At 40.4% G+C, this 24,143-nt stretch overlaps 1 protein-coding gene across 2 annotated transcripts in view; it reads right to left on the bottom strand.

The window, feature by feature from the left end:
* The window catches only part of abcg2d (ATP binding cassette subfamily G member 2 (JR blood group)), a 37,437-nt gene extending 14,040 nt beyond the window's left edge, over positions 1-23,397 (bottom strand). The window contains exons 1-4 of one of the 2 annotated variants that reach the window (XM_005456952.4): positions 22,604-23,397; positions 21,345-21,565; positions 20,245-20,304; positions 19,287-19,401 (exon numbers count right to left, since the gene is read on the bottom strand). In XM_005456952.4, the coding sequence (XP_005457009.1) occupies positions 19,287-19,401; positions 20,245-20,304; positions 21,345-21,559 (390 nt within the window). In that variant the 5' untranslated portion in view covers positions 21,560-21,565; positions 22,604-23,397. The remainder of the gene's footprint in view (positions 1-19,286; positions 19,402-20,244; positions 20,305-21,344; positions 21,566-22,603) is intronic. The other variant, XM_013275739.3, reaches the window with a different exon arrangement.
* Positions 23,398-24,143: the final 746 nt, after the last annotated feature.

Below are 24,143 nucleotides of genomic sequence, written 5' to 3'. Positions count from 1 at the left end.
GATTTGGCACAAGTACTATGACTTAGTACAAATACTATGATTTGGCACAAATACTATGTTTTAACATAAATAATATCTTTTGACAGAAATTTCTGCTAAAAGGTACTATTTCTACTTTTTAGCAGAAATACTGTAATTTTGCATAAATACTATGATTTGGGATAAATACTATGATTTGGCCGATATACTATATTCAGCACATATACTATAACAAAACAGAAAGTCTTCGACTTAGTAGTAATACTATAACATAATAGATATACTATAATTTTGCAGACAGTTTATGTTTTTGCACAACTAGCACAATATGGCAGAAATACTATGATTTGGCACAAGTACTATGATTTAGTACAAATACGATGATTTGGCAATAATACTGGGTTTTAGCACATCAACTGAGATTCTGGTGAAATACTATGATTTAGAAGAAATACTATGACTTTGTAAAAAATACAATGTTTTGGTTCACATAATATGATTTGCAAAAAATACTGTGATTTGGCACAAGTACCATGATTTAGTACAAATACTACGATTTCGCTCAAATACTATGAAATTGCAGTAATACTATGATTTTGAAGGAATACTATGATTTGGTAGAAATACTATGCCTTAGTAGTAATACTATAACATAACAGATATACTGTGATTTTGCAGACATAGTATGTTATTTCACAAATACTACGATTTCGCTCAAATACTATGAAATTGCAGTAATACTATGATTTTGAAGGAATGCTATGATTTGGTAGAAATACTATGCCTTAGTAGTAATACTATAACACAACAGATAGAATGTCTGCAAAATCACAGTATATGTTTTTGCACAAATACTACAATTTGGCAGAAATACTATGTTTGGGCACAAATACTATGATTTGCTATAAATACTATGATTTGGCACATATACTATAATCAGCAGATATACTATAACATAACAGAAATTCTACGACTTAGTAGTAATACTATAACATAACAGAAATTTTAATTGGGCACAAATGACATGATTTGGCACAAATACCATGATTTGGCAAAAACATACCATGATTTGGCACAAATACGATGATATGGCAGAAATTCTATGATTGGGTATAAATACTATGATTTGGCACAAGTACTATGACTTAGTACAAATACTATGATTTGGCACAAATACTATGATTTAGCAGAAATACTATGTTTTAACATAAATAATATCTTTTGACAGAAATTTCTGCTAAAAGGTACTATTTCTGCTTTTTAGCAGAAATACTGCAATTTTGCATAAATACTATGATTTGGGATAAATACTATGATTTGGCAGATATACTGTGTTCAGCAAATATGCTATAACATAACAGACATTCCTCCACTTAGTAGTAATACTATAACATAAAATAAATATTATGATTTTGCCCCAAAACCATGATTTGGCACAAACACCATGAATTTTCAAAAATACTATGATTTAGCAGAAATACTATGATTGAGCAGAAGTACTAAGATGTAGTAGAAGTACTTTGATGTAGCACAAGTACTATTATGGAGGAGTAATACTTTAACATGGGAGAATTATTGAGACACACACACACACATACACAGAGAGCAAAGTGTACAGGGGCTGTTAAGAGTCTGGGCTTGGTATATCTAGGTCAGCTAAATTGGCTGCACCTGCTGTAATCAGCACTTACACACACAGACACAGAGGGAGCTATGGCTTTTCTTCAGTGTATTTCTCACATTCAGGATTCCCCTTGAACAAATGGCCATAATTTCCTAACCGTAGGGGCTACAACGCTCATTCTGACACCGTTTTGTTCAGAAGAGATGGGGGAATCTGCAGGTCTTCATAATTCAGAGATAAAATATAAATTATTGAAGATATATGACTTGTAATACACTGTAACTGAGTAGAGGCAAAGCAAAACTGCCTTGACTTGCCCTCAAACAACGTTTTGTAACTCTGAATCTTTATGGAGCATCAAAATCATTCTTTCACCGTAAGAAACAGCACGCTTTGGTGAACAGTCATGGAAATTTTCAGGTCTCTGTGGAAATCCATCAAAAAGATCTGACGAGAGAAAAAAGTGCCTCATTTCCAGAGTCTGAAATCTGAAGAAATCTGAGCAAGGGACAAATTTCCTATCCTCAAACAAGTATAATTCATGGCCAAACGGTAATAGCTGAGAAAAAACTTCTTGAATTGTGAGCATCAGGAGTGTCTGAAGATATATTGGCACAAGCCTCATGTCTCAACTTTGTTTCGTTAAGGAGATATGACGATTTGAAAATGCTTCTCATTAGAGAAATCCAGCGCTGATTTTGAAGAAACTCTCCACTGAGTTTCTATGGAGAGTTTTCAGACTTTGTGTTACTCTGAGGAGATTTGCAAAAGATCTATAAGTCCCAGAAGAATGATAGTGACATTTTCTGAAAGCCAGCAAAAATACCTACGTTTTGATGTATAATTTGTGGGAGTTGAGTGGAAATTGAGCGAGTAGCAAGAAATTGTTCAGACATGAAGAGAAAATTCAGAATAGACGAGTGTACACTCTGAGTTAATTGCATAGCAACCATAACAACGCATGTATTTTCTGAAAAATCACAATTTTGCAACTGAAAACTTAAAGAGGTATAAAATTAAAACGGTAGAAGATCTGAAAAAGCTGAATCATTCAGGAATAGCCCAATAGTCTGAGAACATTTTAAAGTTTGAATGGAGTTTCTAGGTGAAAGTATGACAAAGTAGTTAAGTTTCAAAAACAATCAAGTTTTAGCAGAATTGTGGAAGTTTTCCATTCATTTCAATGGGACAAATTAAAGGAAAAAAGTGTAATATTTTAAAAAGTATAACAGTAATAAACACCAAAAGTCATTGCCGGAAAGAGCAGAAAGAGCAGAACAGTATAGAGTTTGAACTGAGAAAATCGGCTGAAAACTGAGGAAGTAGTTAAGTGCCAAAAAGTGTACGGAAGCAACTAGAAGAATAATAATAACTAGAAAGCGAAAATTTCAGAAGAAATTTTATGTGTGCCTATGCCGCTGCTAATCTGTGTAGTTTTCCATTCATACGGCTACAGACAGCAAAACTCAGAAGAGCAGCCATTCTCCACCATGAATTATGGTAAAAACAAACACCGCTCGCGCCTCACAGATGACAGCTTACAGTTTTGGGTAAAGATGAGGTCACTTTGTACAGCCCCGATTTGCAGACGCTGTGCACACAGGTTCATAAGCAGAAGTCCCTCTGTACCACGGCAGACCCCGACAATGTTTGCACGAACACACTTTGAACCAGTACGTTATGGACCACTTTTCACACATGGTTGGTGTACCCTCCCAGCCAGCTGTAGCTTTTCAACTCACAGCCCGACACACACCCAAAAAACAGCCGAGAGAGCACAGACTACGCCCGAGAGGTGTGATTGCAGATGCCCCTCAGGTGGGTCCACCTCCCCTGCAGCGGCACTGCAGACCACGCCCCGCCACACATATCAAACACGTAAAATAAATATTTATGCACTTTTGCATTCACTTTTTGTTTTTTGTTATTTTTACACAGTGTTCTGAATGATGAACAATGGTCTACAGCCAATCTTGTGTATTATTATACAAACTTTGGTTGTAAGATTCAGATAACTATTTAATAAAAGCTAAATATTTTATACAGGGAGTGCAGAATTATTAGGCAAATGAGTATTTTGTCCACATCATCCCCTTCATGCATGTTGTCTTACTCCAAGCTGTATAGGCTCGAAAGCCTACTACCAATTAAGCATATTAGGTGATGTGCATCTCTGTAATGAGAAGGGGTATGGTCTAATGACATCAACACCCTATATCAGGTGTGCATAATTATTAGGCAACTTCCTTTCCTTTGGCAAAATGGGTCAAAAGAAGGACTTGACAGGCTCAGAAAAGTCAAAAATAGTGAGATATCTTGCAGAGGCATGCAGCAGTCTTAAAATTGCAAAGCTTCTGAAGCGTGATCATCGAACAATCAAGCGTTTCATTCAAAATAGTCAACAGGGTCGCAAGAAGCGTGTGGAAAAACCAAGGCGCAAAATAACTGCCCATGAACTGAGAAAAGTCAAGCGTGCAGCTGCCAAGATGCCACTTGCCACCAGTTTGGCCATATTTCAGAGCTGCAACATCACTGGAGTGCCCAAAAGCACAAGGTGTGCAATACTCAGAGACATGGCCAAGGTAAGAAAGGCTGAAAGACGACCACCACTGAACAAGACACACAAGCTGAAACGTCAAGACTGGGCCAAGAAATATCTCAAGACTGATTTTTCTAAGGTTTTATGGACTGATGAAATGAGAGTGAGTCTTGATGGGCCAGATGGATGGGCCCGTGGCTGGATTGGTAAAGGGCAGAGAGCTCCAGTCCGACTCAGACGCCAGCAAGGTGGAGGTGGAGTACTGGTTTGGGCCGGTATCATCAAAGATGAGCTTGTGGGGCCTTTTCGGGTTGAGGATGGAGTCAAGCTCAACTCCCAGTCCTACTGCCAGTTTCTGGAAGACACCTTCTTCAAGCAGTGGTACAGGAAGAAGTCTTCATCCTTCAAGAAAAACATGATTTTCATGCAGGACAATGCTCCATCACACGCGTCCAAGTACTCCACAGCGTGGCTGGCAAGAAAGGGTATAAAAGAAGAAAAACTAATGACATGGCCTCCTTGTTCACCTGATCTGAACCCATTGAGAACCTGTGGTCCATCATCAAATGTGAGATTTACAAGGAGGGAAAACAGTACACCTCTCTGAACAGTGTCTGGGAGGCTGTGGTTGCTGCTTCACGCAATGTTGATGGTGAACAGATCAAAACACTGACAGAATCCATGGATGGCAGGCTTTTGAGTGTCCTTGCAAAGAAAGGTGGCTATATTGGTCGCTGATTTGTTTTTGTTTTGTTTTTGAATGTCAGAAATGTATATTTGTGAATGTGGAGATGTTATATTGGTTTCACTGGTAAAAATAAATAATTGAAATGGGTATATATTTGTTTTTTGTTAAGTTGCCTAATAATTATGCACAGTAATAGTCACCTGCACACACAGATATCCCCCTAAAATAGCTAAAACTAAACACAAACTAAAAACTACTTCCGAAAACATTCAGCTTTGATATTAATGTGTTTTTTGGGTTCATTGAGAACATGGTTGTTGTTCAATAATAAAATTATTCCTCAAAAATACAACTTGCCTAATAATTCTTCACTCCCTGTATGAGAGTAAGAAAGAAAAGTATATCTTTGTGTCCACCTTTCTCTGTTAATGCCCTACCTGGCCCCCTGGCAAAAGCTTTGCTAGATCCACCCCTGCACAGTTACCAGCTGTCAGCTAAATAAAAAAAGGAGCTTGGTGTTTATTTCTCTCAGAAACAGTTCATAACTTCCCTTCAACTCATTCATGTCACCTAAAAAAAAGGTAAACCTGTTTCTCCATCACCAGTTCAGCTCTGATGATTCAGTAAGGTCATCTCCTGGTTTCGACCAGCCGCTTCTACAGCTGTGGCTCCAGCAAACATCAGCTGATACTAGAAATTAAAATCAAATGAATTCTAACAACAGCTGATCAAGCTTAAACGTGCTGCTGTTGTTTAGCGCGATAAACAAACAAGAGAGAAAAGCCGATCATTGATCAGTTTCATGACTGAAGTTTGAACAGGCGAGAGAATGACAGGGGAGGCTGTCATAAAGTTCAACATCAGTAACTTACCGCTCACACAGCTGTATAGAAACTCCATCGTGCTAGCTACCACGCAGTACGAGTTATTATAACTGATTGTAAAAAGTCAGCACAACGAAAATAAACTACACCTAAACTCGGTTTATATCTGACCCAAATAGAGTGCAGGTCATAACTTCTTACCTGAAATTCAGTTCACCTCACGCTCCGACCGGCAGCCGCCTGCTTCTCCTGCCTTCGGTTTCCCTGATCCACGATCTACCACCGGTCGATCGGCGGTCGCCTCGCCGCCTCGTTCCCCGCATGTTCTTTCTGACACACACCGGTGGATAGCTGCCCTCGGTTGTAGCTCCGCGTCAGCGACTACCAAACAACTCAGTTATTTTTTCCACATCGACCAGCATCTGGACAATCCACCGCCTTTCACTGTTTGTACCGTTACTAAAAAAAAAACCCTCATCGGCTCATAAAAACGAAAAATAAGTCCAGCTATGACCCTGAGTCAAAAAGACAGCCAGCTCGGGTTAGCTAGCTACCTGTCTAGCTCTTTGCAGGCACCGAAAACATCAGAGCTAATATGGGATGTCTTGGTAACACGAGCAGATATTTGAAGTTTACATCTGGCCAATCCACCACCTTTCACTGTTTATACCGTTACTAAAATGAATAAATAAATAAATCATCGGTCCATATAAACGAAAAATAAGTCCAGCTAAAACACATACTGTCGGCGAGCGACCGGGTGCTGACACGAGTTTCACCCGCCTCAATATAAGCCAAGCCTGGGTGCTTTTTCACGAAGGGTCGCTAGCGGTGCTAGCTAACTATGCTAGCGGCGCTAGCTAGCTAGCCGGCTATCAACAACACATAAGAGAACTGCTGCTAAATAAACTACACCTAAACTCGGTTTATATCTGACCCAAATAGAGTGCAGGTCATAACTTCTTACCTGAAATTCAGTTCACCTCACGCTCCTGCCTTCGCTTTCCCTGATCCACGATTGACCTCCGCGTTAGCAAACACCGGTCGATCGGCGGTCGCGGCATGTCCTTTCTGTCATACACCGGTGGATAGCTGCCCACTGTTGTAGCTCCGCGTTATAGCACCACCAAACAACTCAGTTATTTTTTCCACATCCAGCTGTAACTCCGATTCTATGCGAGCATTTGCGAGAGACCGGGGAGGTGAAACGACAGAGAGAGTCCCCTCGCTATCCATTTGCAGCCAAGTGCGGCAGCTAGCTAGGTAGCCGGCTAGCTGTCAGGCAGGACCGACGTCGTCAGAGCACTGTCGCTAAATATGGGATGTCTTGATAAAACAAGCAGATATTTGAAGTTTACACACCTACATTCTCGCCTGAAAATATCTTAAAAGTTTATTTTGTGACCTAGAAACACGAATAAAAGACATATAAAACGAAGTGGTGGCCGCCATTGTTCACTCTGTAGAGGCGTGCTATGAATTGTGGGATATGGAGTTTTCAACACAAGGATAAAATCTTTTCGGCTGTACTACTCCCGGTATACCACTAGAGAGAGCCAAGACACCACAAATGAAGTCTGTTTCTATGGTGCCAAAAGCAGAATCTTTCTCAGGAGCCTAGAAATTGGCCTAAATTTGCACTAAAATCTAAATATTTCAAAAACTATAAAAGTTATAAACACCAAAAGTCACACCATACTAGCCCAGCGCCAGCCGCACAAAATGATGTAACATATGTACCCCTATTGTCAAAACTGTTTGGCAGAGGAGCGCGGGAAAATTTTCACTAAAATATTAATATTTAAAAAACTATAATATTCATAAACACCAAAAGTCATAGCACACCATTCCAGATCCAGCCGCACAAAATGAGGTAACATATATGAAGCTTGTCCAAAAACTGCGGGTCGAGATACACTGCAAAATTTCAGGCGGAAAAAGGAAAATAATAATAATAATAATAATAATAAGAACTAGAAAGCGAAAATTTCAGAAGAAATTTTATGTGTGCCTATGCCGCTGCTATTCAGTGTAGTTTGCCATTCATACAGCTACAGAGAGCAAAACTCAGAAGAGCCGCCATTCTCCACCATGAACTATGGTAAAAACAAACACCGCTCACGCTTCACAGATAACAGCTTACAGTTTTGTGTAAAGATGAAGTTACTTCGTACAGCCCCGATTTGCAGACGCTGTGCACACAGGTTCATGAGCAGAAGTCCCATTGTACCACGGCAGATCCGACAATGTTTGCATGAACACGCTTTGAAGCATTACGTTATGGACCACTTTTCACACATGGTTGGTGTACCCAAACAGCCGGCTGTAGCTTTTCAACTCACAGCCCGACACACACCCAAAAACAGCCGAGAGAGCACAGACTACGCCCGAGAGGCGTGATTGCAGGTGCCGCTCAGGTGGGTCCACCTCCCCTGCAGCGGCACTGCAGACCACGCCCCGCCACACACATCAAACACGTAAAATAAATATTTATGCACTTTTGCATTCACTTTTTGTTTTTTGTTATTTTTACACAGTGTTCTGAATGATGAACAATGGTCTACAGCCAATCTTGTGTATTATTATACAAACTTTGGTTGTAAGATTCAGATAACTATTTAATAAAAGCTAAATATTTTATATGAGAGTAAGAAAGAAAAGTATATCTTTGTGTCCACCTTTCTCTGTTAATGCCCTACCTGGCCCCTGGCAAAAGCTTTGCTAGATCCGCCCCTGCACAGTTACCAGCTGTCAGCTACACAAAAAAGGAGCTTGGTGTATATTTGTCTGTCAGAAACAGTTCATAACTTCCCTTCAACTCATTCATGTCACCTAAGGGTAAACCTGTTTCTCCATCACCAGTTCAGCTCTGATGATTCAGTAAGGACATCTCCTGATTTCATCTTCATGCTCCAGCAAACATCAGCTGATACTAGAAATTAAAATCAAAAGAATTCTAACAACAGCTGATCAAGCTTAAACGTGCTGCTGTTGTTTAGCGCGATAAACAAACAAGAGAGAAAAGCCGATCATTGATCAGTTTCATGACTGAAGTTTCAACAGGCGAGAGAATGACAGGGGAGGCTGTCATAAAGTTCAACATCGGTAACATCGGTAACTTAGCCCGCACACAGCTGTATACAAACTCCATAGTGCTAGCTAGCACGCAGTGCGAGTTATTGTAAGTGATTGAAAAAGTCAGCACAGCGAAAATAAACTACACCTAAACTCGGTTTATATCTGACCCAAATAGAGTGCAGGTCATAACTTCTTACCTGAAATTCAGTTCACCTCACGCTCCTGCCTTCGCTTTCCCTGATCCACGATTGACCTCCGCGTTAGCAAACAACGGTCGATCGGCGGTAGCCTCACCGCCTTGTATGTCTCGTTCGCGGCATGTCCTTTCTGTCACACACCAGTGGATAGCTGCCCTCTGTAGCTCCACCACCAAACAACTCAGTTATTTTTTCCACATCGACCAGCATCATCGGCCCATATAAACGAAAAATAAGTCCAGCTAAGACACAGACCCTTGCCGAGCGATTGGGCGATTAAACAAATTTTAGCCACCTCACTATCAGCCAAGCCTGGGTGGTTTTTCCCGAAGGGTCGCTAGCCGCGCTAAGCTAGCGGCGCTAAGCTAGCGGCGCTAGCTAGCTAGCCAGCCAGCTATCAGCAACACGTAAGAGAGCTGTTGCTAAATAAACTACACCTAAACTCGGTTTATATCTGACCCAAATAGAGTGCAGGTCATAACGTCTTACCTGAAATTCAGTTCACCTCACGCTCCTGCCTTCGCTTTTCCTCATCCACGATTGACCTCCGCGTTAGCAAACAGCGGTCGATCCGCGGTAGCCTCACCGCCTTGTATGTCTCGTTCGCGGCATGTCCTTTCTGTCACACACCGGTGGATAGCTGCCCTCTGTTGTAGCTCCACCACCAAACAACTCAGTTATTTTTTCCACATCGACCAGCATCATCGGCCCATATAAACGAAAATAAGTCCACCTAAGACACAGACCCTTGCCGAGCGATCGGGCGATTAAACAAATTTTAGCCACCTCACTATCAGCCAAGCCTGGGTGGTTTTTCACGAAGGGGCGCTAGCTAGCTAAGCTAGCGGCGCTAGCTAGCTAGCCGGCTATCAGCAACACTTAAGAGAATTGTCGCTAATATGGGATGTCTTGATAAAATGAGCAGATATTTGAAGTTTACACACCTACATTCTCGCCTGAAAATATCTTAAAAGTGTATTTTGTGACCTAGAAACACGAATAAAAGACATATAAAACGAAGTGGTGTCCGCCATTGTTTGACTCGGTAGAGGCATGCTATGAATTGTGGGATATGTAGTTTTCACCAAGCATGGCACCCTTTAGGCCGTACTACTCCCGGTATACCACTAGAGAGAGCCAACACACCACAAATGAAGTCTGTTTCTATGGTGCCAAAAGCAGAATCTTTCTCAGGAGCCTAGAAATTGGCCTAAATTTGCACTAAAATCTAAATATTTCAAAAACTATAAAAGTTATAAACACCAAAAGTCACACCATACTAGCCCAGCTCCAGCCGCACAAAATGATGTAACATATGTACCCCTATTGTCAAAACTGTTTGGCAGAGGAGCGCGGGAAAATTTTCACTAAAATATTAATATTTAAAAAACTATAATATTCATAAACACCAAAAGTCATAGCACACCATTCCAGATCCAGCCGCACAAAATGAGGTAACATATATGAAGCTTGTCTCAAAACTGCGGGTCGAGATACACTGCAAAATTTCAGGCGGAAAAAGGAAAATAATAATAATAATAATAATAAGAACTAGAAAGCGAAAATTTCTGAAGAAATTTTATGTGTGCCTATGCCACTGCTAATCTGTGTAGTTTGCCATTCTTACGGCTGCTTAGGGCAAAACTCAGAAGAGCAGCCATTCTCCACCATGAACTATGGTAAAAACAAACACCGCTCACACTTCACAGATGACAGCTTACAGTTTTGTGTAAAGATGAAGTTGCTTTGTACAGCCCCGATTTGCAGTCGCTGTGCACACAGGTTCATGAGCAGAAGTCCCCATTGTAGCACGGCAGACCCGACAATGTTTGCATGAACACGCTTTGAAGCATTACGTTATGGACCACTTTTCACACATGGTTGGTGTACCCACACAACCGGCTGTAGCTTTTCAACTTACACACACCCAAAAAACAGCCGAGAGAGCACAGACAACGCCCGAGAGGCGTGATTGCAGATGCCGCTCAGGTGGGTCCACCTCCCCTGCAGCGGCACTGCAGACCAAGCCCCGCCACACACATCAAACACGTAAAATAAATATTTATGCACTTTCGCATTCACTTTTTGTCTTTTGTTATTTTTACACAGTGTTCTGAATGATGAGCAATGGTCTACAGCCAATCTTGTGTATTATTATACAAACTTTGGTTGTAAGATTCAGATAACTATTTAATAAAAGCTAAATATTTTATATGAGAGTAAGAAAGAAAAGTATATCTTTGTGTCCACCTTTCTCTGTTAATGCCCTACCTGGCCCCCTGGCAAAAGCTTTGCTAGATCCGGCCCTGCACAGTTACCAGCTGTCAGCTACACAAAAAAAGGAGCTTGCTGTTTACAGGGAGTGCAGAATTATTAGGCAAATGAGTATTTTGTCCACATCATCCTCTTCATGCATGTTGTCTTACTCCAAGCTGTATAGGCTCGAAAGCCTACTACCAATTAAGCATATTAGGTGATGTGCATCTCTGTAATGAGAAGGGGTGTGGTCTAATGACATCAACACCCTATATCAGGTGTGCATAATTATTAGGCAACTTCCTTTCCTTTGGCAAAATGGGTCAAAAGAAGGACTTGACAGGCTCAGAAAAGTCAAAAATAGTGAGATATCTTGCAGAGGCATGCAGCAGTCTTAAAATTGCAAAGCTTCTGAAGCGTGATCATCGAACAATCAAGCGTTTCATTCAAAATAGTCAACAGGGTCGCAAGAAGCGTGTGGAAAAACCAAGGCGCAAAATAACTGCCCATGAACTGAGAAAAGTCAAGCGTGCAGCTGCCAAGATGCCACTTGCCACCAGTTTGGCCATATTTCAGAGCTGCAACATCACTGGAGTGCCCAAAAGCACAAGGTGTGCAATACTCAGAGACATGGCCAAGGTAAGAAAGGCTGAAAGACGACCACCACTGAACAAGACACACAAGCTGAAACGTCAAGACTGGGCCAAGAAATATCTCAAGACTGATTTTTCTAAGGTTTTATGGACTGATGAAATGAGAGTGAGTCTTGATGGGCCAGATGGATGGGCCCGTGGCTGGATTGGTAAAGGGCAGAGAGCTCCAGTCCCACTCAGACGCCAGCAAGGTGGAGGTGGAGTACTGGTTTGGGCTGGTATCATCAAAGATGAGCTTGTGGGGCCTTTTCGGGTTGAGGATGGAGTCAAGCTCAACTCCCAGTCCTACTGCCAGTTTCTGGAAGACACCTTCTTCAAGCAGTGGTACAGGAAGAAGTCTGCATCCTTCAAGAAAACATGATTTTCATGCAGGACAATGCTCCATCACACACGTCCAAGTACTCCACAGCGTGGCTGGCAAGAAAGGGTATAAAAGAAGAAAAACTAATGACATGGCCTCCTTGTTCACCTGATCTGAACCCCATTGAGAACCTGTGGTCCATCATCAAATGTGAGATTTACAAGGAGGGAAAACAGTACACCTCTCTGAACAGTGTCTGGGAGGCTGTGGTTGCTGCTGCACGCAATGTTGATGGTGAACAGATCAAAACACTGACAGGATCCATGGATGGCAGGCTTTTGAGTGTCCTTGCAAAGAAAGGTGGCTATATTGGTCGCTGATTTGTTTTGTTTTTGTTTTTGAATGTCAGAAATGTATATTTGTGAATGTGGAGATGTTATATTGGTTTCACTGGTAAAAATAAATAATTGAAATGGGTATATATTTGTTTTTTGTTAAGTTGCCTAATAATTATGCACAGTAATAGTCACCTGCACACACAGATATCCCCCTAAAATAGCTAAAACTAAAAACTACTTCCAAAAACTTTCAGCTTTGATATTAATGAGTTTTTTGGGTTCATTGAGAACATGGTTGTTGTTCAGTAATAAAATTATTCCTCAAAAATACAACTTGCCTAATAATTCTGCACTCCCTGTATGAGAGTAAGAAAGAAAAGTATATCTTTGTGTCCACCTTTCTCTGTTAATGCCCTACCTGGCCCCCTGGCAAAAGCTTTGCTAGATCCGCCCCTGCACAGTTACCAGCTGTCAGCTACACAAAAAAATGAGCTTGGTGTTTGTCTCAGAAACAGTTCATAACTTCCCTTCAACTCATTCATGTCACCTAAGGGTAAACCTGTTTCTCCATCACCTGTTCAGCTCTGATGATTCAGTAAGGATATCTGGTTTGGAACAGCCGTTTTTACAGCTGTGGCTGCAGCAAACATCAGCTGATACTAGAAATTAAAAGCAAATGAATTCTAACAACAGCTGATCAAGCTTAAACGTGCTGCTGTTGTTTAGCGCGATAAACAAACAAGAGAGAAAAGCCGATCATTGATCAGTTTCATGACTGAAGTTTCAACAGGCGAGAGAATGACAGGGGAGGCTTCGTAACGACAGAATAAATCGTAATATTTTCTCTGAATGTGGCACGATTCCGTTTGTACGGCAACTCTACGAACTAACCATTATGAATAAAATAAAGTCCAACGTCAGTAACTTAGCGCGCACACAGCTGTATATAAACTCCCGTCGCGCTAGCTAGCACGCAGTACGATTGTAAAAAGTCAGCACAACGAAAATAAACTACACCTAAACTCTGTTTATATCTGACCCAAATAGAGTGCAGTTCATAACTTCTTACCTGAAATTCAGTTCACCTCACGCTCCTGCCTTCGCTTTCCCTGATCCATGATTGACCACCGCGTTAGCAATCGCTTGCCCGGCCTCATATGTCTCGTTGGCGGCATGTCCTTTCTGTCACACACCGGTGGATAGCTGCCCTCTGTTGTAGCTCCACCACCAAACAACTCAGTTATTTTTTCCACATCGACCAGCATCATCGGCCCATATAAACGAAAAATAAGTCCAGCTAAGACACAGACCCTTGCCGAGCGATCGGGCGATTAAACAAATTTTAGCCATCTCACTATCAGCCAAGCCTGGGTGGTTTTTCATGAAGGGTCGCTAGCCGCGCTAGCTAGCTAAGCTAGCGGCGCTAGCTAGCTAGCCAGCCGGCTATCAGCAACACGTAAGAGAACTGTTGCTAAATAAACTACACCTAAACTCGGTTTATATCTGACCCAAATAGAGTGCAGGTCATAACTTCTTACCTGAAATTCAGTTCACCTCACGCTCCTGCCTTCGCTTTCCCTGATCCACGATTGACCTCCGCGTTAGCAAACACCGGACGATCGGCGGTAGCCTCACCGCCTTGTATGTCTCGTTCGCGGCATGTCCTTTCTGTCACACACCGGTGGATAGCTGCCCTCTGTTGTAGCTCCACCACCAAACAACTCAGTTATTTTTTCCACATCGACCAGCATCATCGGCCCATATAAACGAAAAATAAGTCCAGCTAAGACACAGACCCTTGCCGAGCGATCAGGCGATTAAACAAATTTTAGCCACCTCACTATCAGCCAAGCCTGGGTGGTTTTTCACGAAGGGGCGCTAGCTAGCTAAGCTAGCGGCGCTAGCTAGCTAGCCGGCTATCAGCAACACTTAAGAGAATTGTCGCTAATATGGGATGTCTTGATAAAACGAGCAGATATTTGAAGTTTACACACCTACATTCTCGCCTGAAAATATCTTAAAAGTGTATTTTGTGACCTAGAAACACGAATAAAAGACATATAAAACGAAGTGGTGTCCGCAATTGTTTAACTCGGCAGAGGGGTGCTATGAATTATGGGATATGGAGTTTTGTAACAAGCATACAGATTTTCAGCCGTACTACTCCCGGTATACCACTAGAGAGAGCCAACCCACCACAAATAAAGTCTGTTTCTATGGAAATTGGCCTAAATTTGCACTAAAATCTAAATATTTCAAAAACTATAAAAGTCATAAACACCAAAAGTGTATACCATACTAGTCCAGCTCCAGCCGCACAAAATGATCTAACATATGTAACCCTATTTTCAAAACTGTTTGGCAGAGAAGCGCGGGAAAATTTTCACTAAAATATTAATATTTAAAAAACTATAATAGTTATAAACACCAAAAGTCATAGCACACCATTCCTGATCCAGCCGCACAAAATGAGGTAACATATATGAAGCTTGTCTCAAAACTGCGGGGCGAGTTTCGCTGCAAAATTTCAGGCGGAAACTGAAGAATAATAATAATAATAATAAATCCGACGAATAGTAATATGTGTGCCTCTTGTCATAGGCACACATAATAATAAATCCGAGGAATAGTAATATGTGTGCCTCTTGGCATAGGCACACATAATAAAGAATAAAGAGAAACAGGAACTCAATAGTGTGGAAGCCCTTTAAGGGCATCCACACAACTAGAAAAATTTGCATTTCCTGCGAAAATGCTGTGTGGATGCCTTAACGCTGAAGTTGCTTGCTGAAAAAGCTGAAAAAGTTGAAAACTTGCAAAAAGTTATATGGCGGTGAAGAAACTGAAAATTCTGCTGAAAACAGGTGAAGAAGCAGAAAATTTTTGCTGAAAAGTGGTGAAAAGCCAAAAACTTCTACTGAAAGGGGTAAAGACAGAGAAATTTTTGCTGAAAAAAAACATTGCCCTAAGCAGGATTCGAACCTGGCCCTCCTGGTCCTAAGGCAGCAACTCATCTCACTGAGCCAAAGTCATTCTGACAAAGAAGAGGTGGAGAGACTGACAATTCTGCTTAAATGAGCAGAAGCTGCTGAGAATTGTGCTGATGAGAGGTGAAAAGGCTGAAAATTTTGCAGAAAAGAGGTGAATCAGCAGAATTTCGGCTGAAAAGAGGTAAAGAAGCAGAAAGTTGCGCTGAAAAGAGATGAATCAGCAGAATTTCTGCTCAAAAGAGTTTTTTCTGAAAACAGCTGAGATTTGTGCTGATAATAGGGGAAAAGGCTGAAAATTTTGCAGAAGAGGTGAATAAGCAGAATTTGGGCTGAAAAGGGGTGAAAATTCTGCTGAAAAGAGTTCAAAACTTGCAAAAAATTGTATAGTGGTGAAAAAAAGAATGTCACCCTGAGCAGGATTCGCACCTGGACCTCTTGGGCTCAAGGCGGCTCCTCATCTCACTGAGCTAAACTGATTCTCTCAAAAAAGAGGAGGAGAGACCGACAATTCTGCTAAAATGAGCAGAAGCTGCTGAGAATTGTGCTGAGAAGAGGTGAAAAGGCTGAAAATTTTGCAGAAAAGAGGTAAATCAGCAGAATTTCTGCAGAAAAGAGGCAGAACAAAAGAACAAAAGAGAAAACAGGTTTTGCCATGACCGGGATTTGAACCTGGCCGTTCTCGTCGCAAGGCAGCTGCTCATCTCACTGAACCAAACGCTTTCTCTCAAAAACCAGAGATGGAGAAACTGACAATTTTGCTAAATGAGCAGAAGCTGCTGAGAATTGTGCTGAGAAGAAGTGAAAAGGCTGAAAATTTTGCAGAAAAGAGGTGAATCAGCAGAATTTCTGCAGAAAAGAGGTAAAGAAGCAATAAGTTGCGCTGAAAAGAGATGAATCAGCAGAATTTCTGCTCAAAGGCGGCTATTCATTTCACTGAGCCAAAGTCATTCTTACAAAGAAGAGGTGGAGAGACGGACAATTCTACTGAAATGAGCAGAAGCTGCTGACAATTGTGCTGATAAGAGGTGAAAAGGCTGAAAATTTTGCAGAAAAGAGGTGAATCAGCAGAATTTCTGCAGAAAAGAGGCAGAAGGTTCTGTATGTAGAAAAAGAAACACTGTTGAACCATGTGTGAAATAAATAAAGAAATGAAATGAAAGAACAACCTGGTTCTGCTCAAATTCACCAATCAGAGGTACTGCCTCAGTCTGCTTCATCAGGCTGTGTACTTGTTTCTGCCATGGAGCGTTAACAAGAATCTGAGGTCCATATTAGAAAAGCTGCTAAAATCATAAAACTTTGCAGAATTGTAATAAATTAGCAATATAAATTACAGGTCTGTGATAGTGTCTAAATTTGTAGTGAAAAAAAAAAAATGTGGACCAAGGTGGGATTGAACCCACGACCTTTGAGCTGCAGAGCCGTGTCATTACTGATTGCGCCACCTGGAAAGGGGGCGGCGGTCCGCAAGACAGATACTTGGGCAGTCAGAAAATAGATAGCGGTGAGAGGCGAAAAACGCCGTTTTTTGGAGTTACAAAACGTCGTGTAACTCAAAAACTAGGAGGGCTAGCAGCATAATTCTTGTACTGGGTGAATCAGCGGACTTTGGTGTATTTCGACTGCGATTTTCATAGCTCGTTCTACCTTCGTCGCGGAGATATGACGAGAGAAGAAACGGCTTCATTTCCAGAGTTTGAAGACTGAGAGAAGGACAGATTTCCACCCCTCAAACAAACGTAATTCATTGCTCAACGGTAAGATAATTGTAAAAACTGCTTCCACTGTGAGTGTCAGCAGTGTCTGAAGATATATTGGCACAAGCCTCATGTCCTAACTTTGCTTTGTTAAAGAGATATGGCAATTTGAAAATGCCTCCCGTTACAGAATTTCAGCTCTGAATTTCAAAACCTCCCCATAGACTTTGAATGGGGACTTGTCAGACCTTGTGTCACTCCGAGGCAAATTGCGAAAAAACGGTAAACCTCACAATAAAGATAGTGACATTTTCTGAAAGCCAGCAAAAATACCTACGTTTTGATGTATAATTTGTGGGGGTTGAGTGGAAATTGTGTGAGTAGCAAGAAGTTGTTCAGACATGAAGAGAAAATTCAGAACGGACCAGCACTCACTCTGACTTAATTGCATAGCAACCATAGCAACGCATGTATTTTCTGAAAAATCACAATTTTGCAACTGAAAACTTAAAGAGAGATAAGATTAAAACGGTAGAAGATCTGAAAAAGCTGAATCAGACAGCAATAGCCCAATAATCTGAGAACATTTTAAAGTTTGAATGGAGTTTCTAGGTGAAAGCATGAGGACGTAGTTACGTTTCAAAGACAAGCAAGTTTTAGCAGAATTGTGGAAGTTTCCCATTCATTTCAATGGGACAAATTAAAGGAAAAAAGTGTAATATTTTAAAAAGTATAACAGTAATAAACACCAAAAGTCATAGCAGTCATTAGCAGAAAGAGCAGAACAGTTTAGAGTTTGAACGGAGAAAATCGGCTGAAAACTGGAGGAGTAGTTAAGTGCCAAAAAACGGAGCAACTAGAAGAATAAAGATAAAGAATAAAGAGAAACAGGAACACAATAGTGTGGAAGCCCTTTAGGGCATCCACACAATAAAGAATAAAGAGAAACAGGAACTCAATAGTGTGGAAGCCCTTTAGGGCATCCACACAATAATATAGTGGAATAAAGAATAAAGAGAAACAGGAACTCAATAGTGTGGAAGCCCTTTAGGGCATCCACACAACAAGACGTTGTTCAGAACGCTGCCTCACAGCAAGAAGCAAGAGTGAACGTCGGCAGGGTTTGCAGGTTTTTCTGGGAGGTCTAAGCCTGCCTGCCTGTCGTCTCTAAGGACACTTGCACAAAATATTTCTCATCTCAAGAGTTTCTTCTTAAAAGAGGTCTAACACAAACAATCTCAGCACTATGTTTAATGTTTAAGGGGCAAACTCTGTGTGTTAAGTTGGTTTTACAGCCTGCAACATTTGCCTTGCTCTCAGACGCAGAGTCTAGGAGACAGTCAAAGCTCTCAGCTTTTTCTGCATGAAAGCTTAAAGAAACCTGTCGAGGCCGGCCAATACGTCACTGAAAAAAAAAACCCAAACAAAAAGTAAATAGTGAAAAGCCAGTTTACACATTGCTTAATTTAGCACCTAAAGAGAGCTGCATTTTTCACAGGAGTACGTAGAAAATAAACCAGAGAATGACTCAGACTTACAGTGCTTAACAAGTTTATTAGACCAAAACACAATTAAGTTTTATCCCACAGCTGTTCTAAATTAACAGCACTGCTAATTACCAAAATCATTTCTTATGTTTCTGTAATGATTAAATATAAAATATAATAATAAATATATAAAATATATTTATCTGTCCTATCCATAATTTTTTAAAATTTTACATTTTACAAGAAAGCTGAAAAAACTTTTTTTTAAATTTAGAATTACAGGTTTTTTTTACCTGTGCTCCTAAACAGAAAAATTATTTTTTGCGACTGACGCTCTTCTCTTCTTCTCAGAGAGGACTAGAGTGCCGGCTCAAATTTGGGTATAAAAATGTAAATTCAGCTGTTATTTGCCTGATAAACAATAATATAATTTGTAGTTTTAAACACATTTTTGATAGATTTCTAAAATATTTGCGCTTTCATGTCTTTGTGGCAGGTGGTATCAAGCATTTGTTAAGCACTGTACATTTATCAAATAAATACATTTCAAAACATAATATCACTATATCCATATCAGTGCATCTGAGTGGATATAAAATGGTTAATATGGGTTATTTAAAGAAATACAAATTTACCTGGACGACATAGCCAGAGAGGCACTTAAAGTTTGGAGGCTGTGGGGCTCCATCAATGAGAACTTCACCCGAGAGACCTGCGGGATCCTTCCTCGCAGCCAGAATATCCAAGAATCTCAAAGACAAAGACCAAAGAAAACTTCTAAAGATATCCAAAACAAGGTAATTATTTCAAGATTATATACAATTATGTCCATAAGTATTCAGACAATGTCATTTGAATTCAATGGGCCTAAAAATATCACATTAACTGTTTGGGAATTGCAGGCCTTTTTATGCATAAATACCCCATTTTTAAAGGTTCAAAAATAATTAACAACGAGACGTTTGGTGGCTAGGTGAGGCTCTTTCCCTCATAATTTCAACTGACAAATGAAGCAGACGTAATATCTGAAGTCAGCTCAAAGTATTATGAGCTGACAGAAGGTTTAATAAATAGTCCAGTTTAAAAGAAAAAATCGTGGTTCAAGTTTTACAGGGTTAAGAGCGGCCAAATGAAACACCTGGTTGGTTCCTAAAAACAATGAATCCACTGCCCAGTATTACGACAACTAAAGTGCTGAATTATTTCTGTGGTTCACTGCATCTAATCATGATCAAGAGACGCATTCATGAATACAGAGCGTTTACAACAAGGTGCAAACCTCTGGTTACACATCTACAAGAGCTCGCACAGTTCAGGAAAAAAACCAACGTTGGAAAAATGAAACCAAGATGAACGTGTACCAGTATGAACAGAAGAGAAAACAATGGTGAAGGAACGAAAATGCTCATGATCCAAAGCACCACCCACCCTCTGTCAAACATGTCAGATGGCTGTTCACAGCAAATGCAGTACTTACTTGTACTGCTTGTATTACTGTTTGTTCAATCACATATTGATTAATTGATTTATACTGTAATAAGATAATAATACAATGATTTATAGACCTAACTTGAAAACTGAAGTGGTACTCACGAAGATTTTCCACTTCCAGTAGGTCCAAGAATAGCGTTCAGACCAGGTCTCATAATCCCACTGCGAGACAGTGACACAGGCAAAAAGTGAGTGTAATGATTTAATAATGAAAAAAGAAACTAAAATACTGGTATTTGCTTATGTTTCCAATTAAAAATGTTTTTTCTTAGATTTTTATGCCACTGTATCGGTTTTATGCCACAGACACAAAGCATGTAATCAAAGTAGTTAATATGGTCCTTAGACACATGCCGAAATGCAGCACTTTTATTAAATGAATCATCCCTCCTAATCCCATTTAAAGTAATATTCATAAATGGATTTTACAGCAAATACAGATATCATATCATTTTAAAAAATGTAACAATTTAAAGAACTTCAGAGACTTCAGAAAGCACGGAATGAGTCAGTGATTCAAAACAGAGTTGAAGACTGAATTAAGGTCTGGCGGTGGATCACGTGACGCTGTTTAATTCGTTTCCCTGGCAGACTGCTCTTTAGTGCATTTGAGAGATTATATGCAAGAAACCATGCTTAATATCATATAATTAACACTGTGGCAGGAAAAAGGTTCCCCCTAAAAAAAACTTGTGTGAAATGATTCATTCTTCCATGGGAAACGTCAGCTGTATTTAATACCATCAGAAAGGAACTGTAAGGGTCTATCCACTATTGTCCCACTTTGTGGAACGATGCAATGAGCCATACTGGACTGACATGGAACAAAAACAAAACAAAAAAAGCAAGGTGACACCCCCCAAAAATCAAGAAATCTAAAACAATCAGTGCAATAAAATTCAAAAGGATTCATTTTGCATTTTTTCTGAAAGTCAACAAAGTGAAAATCACAAGATTTCTACTGTTTAATGGGGTTCTGTGCATGTTCAGCTAATTTAAGCAGAGGGGCAATAATTTTAAAAAGCAGGTTATTAAATGTTTTACAGGTTTTGTGCTGCACTTATCAAGTGAGCAAATCATAGCTCTGCAAGTTAATATCTGTAAATTCTGTAAATTCATGTGCATGTTAGTGTGTGAGTGATGAGAAAACGGAGGAAAACGAGTGAGAACGTGACACAGCGGAGAAAGACAAAGAGACTGACTTGAGGTCCACTAGTATTTCCTTGGAGAGGATCTTTCTCTTGCAGAAGAAGCTGCTCTGCGTCTGCACTTTGTACTGGATGTTGTGGAAGCTCACGGTGGAACCGCACCGCTGTTTCTTCCCGTCCACGCCCGTGCCGACCTTTGACACGGCCATCCCGTTAGTACCGATGTCTTCTATCATTGCAATGTTGATGTGACTGGTTTTCTCCATCATCCTCTGCTGCAACCAAAAACACAGAATTTTACACATGAAAGAGAAACGCTGTTACTTTACTAAAGGCACAGACTGATCAGTATGATGATAAGGATCGCTTTGAAGTGGTGTTAAGGTTTCCACCTCTTGAATATCTGCTGCATGCAAATCACTTTTTGAAGCAATATTTCTAAAATCAGCATAGTTATCAGCTGTTTTAACCATTCTGAGACTCTCATTTAAATAATAACCACCTGCAAAAGTTGTAAATAACAAGATCAACTAGTAACTGTGTTCATTGCCAAAGGTGGCATTAGTTCTAAATTGTATAAAGCAAAAAAGATCAACACGGGGACACACATTTCTTCTAATCTAATCTAATTTAATTTTGAAGTTGTAAGTTTAAATGCAGTCTAAGGCTGGTATTCTGTGGCTTCGAAGGGATAAACTGATAAGGATAAATAAATACAACAAATAAAAATCCTGGAATTTAGGGAACAGTGGATTTTTCACTGCATTACTCAGGGATGAGACATGCAGGACAACACTGTGAGCTTAATATTTTTAAACTCATTTATGAGGGTCCTTGATTCAGAGGACATGTCCATTTTTTATTTTAATTTTTATTAATTTAGAGGACTAAAGATGTACTGAAACGTATTGACGTGCTTTATTATTATTATTATTATTATTATTATTATTATTATTATTATTATTATTATTGGGAACAGTACAGTTTTTAAATCCACGCGTTGTTTCTGTGGCACGCGCTGCTCTTTCTAACAGTGTTTTGTGTTTGAGCTCAGGTGTTAAAGAAAAACACACAGCAGGTATATGAGTGGACAAGAATATTATAGCTATGTAAAACACGTGACCTCGGGGATTTACACTCCATGGGTCAAACCTGCCTGAGATCAAATTAAGGGACTATTTCTTCTTGCGCCAATGCTAAAGCAAAGCAGCAGCTGCACGTGATTTATTGTAGACGTTAATAAATAAAATATGATTGAGGAGCTGCTGAAATCAACGGAGAGAGGAAAGAAAATCTTTGTAGCTGTGACTTACCGGGCGGTGAGGATGTGAGAGGGCTGCTGCTGCGGACTGATGGCCAGCGGTACCTCACCCACAAGGGTCAAGCCCACTCAGGCTGGGGGAGGGAGGTGAGGCCCATCACATTTTTCACAGCTGCTCCTTTTTCTTTTTTTTTCGTTTTATTGTATTATTCATACAAACTTTAGCCAGATAATTTCATTATAAATCGAAGCATTTTTTATAATTGTGCCACGTATTAATACATCAGCTCCGCCCCCCTCCTTTCCACCAGAGTTACTGGTTTCTTCCAGGAGTTGCAATATAATGAAATCTGCATCTACTATATGTGGTTACACACGAGAGCAGAGGGCCACAACTTAATAGCTTGTAGCGGAAGTAGTTAGTAGAGCATCTATCCCCTTTTAACATGTGTAGAAATGCAGTTTAATAGTTCCGGACACTTAATTCGAGGGGTGATTGACAGATACACAGCTTACAGATTTTTAGCGGGTGGGAATTTAAATGTTAGTACATCATTGCATTGAAGTTTGCCTACCTGGCTCATTTTACACAAACTTTTATCGTCAGTCAAATTAATTAAATAAGTGTGGCTAACTTCAGTTCGTCAGAAGAGCGTATATTTACCTGTGGCATCCTGGTAAAAGAACTGCAGTAACTTTGTGTTTGTGATACTAAACCCCAGAGTGTGACTGTGAATGCTGGATTTCAATGCGTGTAAAAGAAAATTCATATCTGTGTCTTCATGCAACTCTTGACTAAACAGGATCAGGTTTCACAGGAGAGCATAATGGATTTATTGCACAAGATATAGTCTCTGTTAGGTTGCCAACAGTCCTGTGAAGACTGTGGAGAAATATGATCCTAATTTTAGCAGCATTAGATTGCAACGGTGTGATGCTGCGTCCGGAGTTTGAAAGAGTCTGCATGTGTGCATTAGTGTGCCTATCGATTTTCAACATAAGTGCTTTAGGAAAACTGTAACTTCTTTGGTGTCACGGAGTAACTCTACTCTGTGGAAGCTTCCACATGAAGGCGTCTACTGCATTCATGTACAGAAGGCAGGGATGGAAAACGACTCGGGAACCCACGACAAGGAAAGATGTGAAGCACAGGCTGACACCTGCAATCCCACTCAGTGCTTCTTGCCGTGGATTCTGGGGTGGATCCATCGGATCAGTGTCAGAACAAACATTAACTTTGAGTTCTGTCTCCCCCTGGTGGCCGTGGGAGAACTCTCACAGTGGCTCAGAATATTCTCTCAGAGTATCTCCATGCTGTGGTCATGTGTCCTTGTGGCACATCGCACTTTTCACGTAGATCTGAGATGGCTGCTTTCTGACTTACTTTTAAAGTCTTAAACAATATGCCACTCATCTATTTAGTCAAGCGCTCAACCTATATAACTCCAAAACATCATGCAGCCAGATGCTCTCAGTGCAACCGAAGTCACGATTGCGTCTCAGCTGCAGACCCTAGACTAATGGAATAACCTGCCACTTGATATTTGTACTGTAGTCTATGCAGCCTTTTAAATCCAGCCTTAAAACTCACT

The sequence above is a fragment of the Oreochromis niloticus genome, linkage group LG6, assembly GCF_001858045.2.
Source record: "Oreochromis niloticus isolate F11D_XX linkage group LG6, O_niloticus_UMD_NMBU, whole genome shotgun sequence".
NCBI lineage: Eukaryota > Metazoa > Chordata > Actinopteri > Cichliformes > Cichlidae > Oreochromis > Oreochromis niloticus.
Note: the sequence above shows the minus strand (reverse complement) of the source record. Positions and strands in the feature narration are given on the sequence as shown.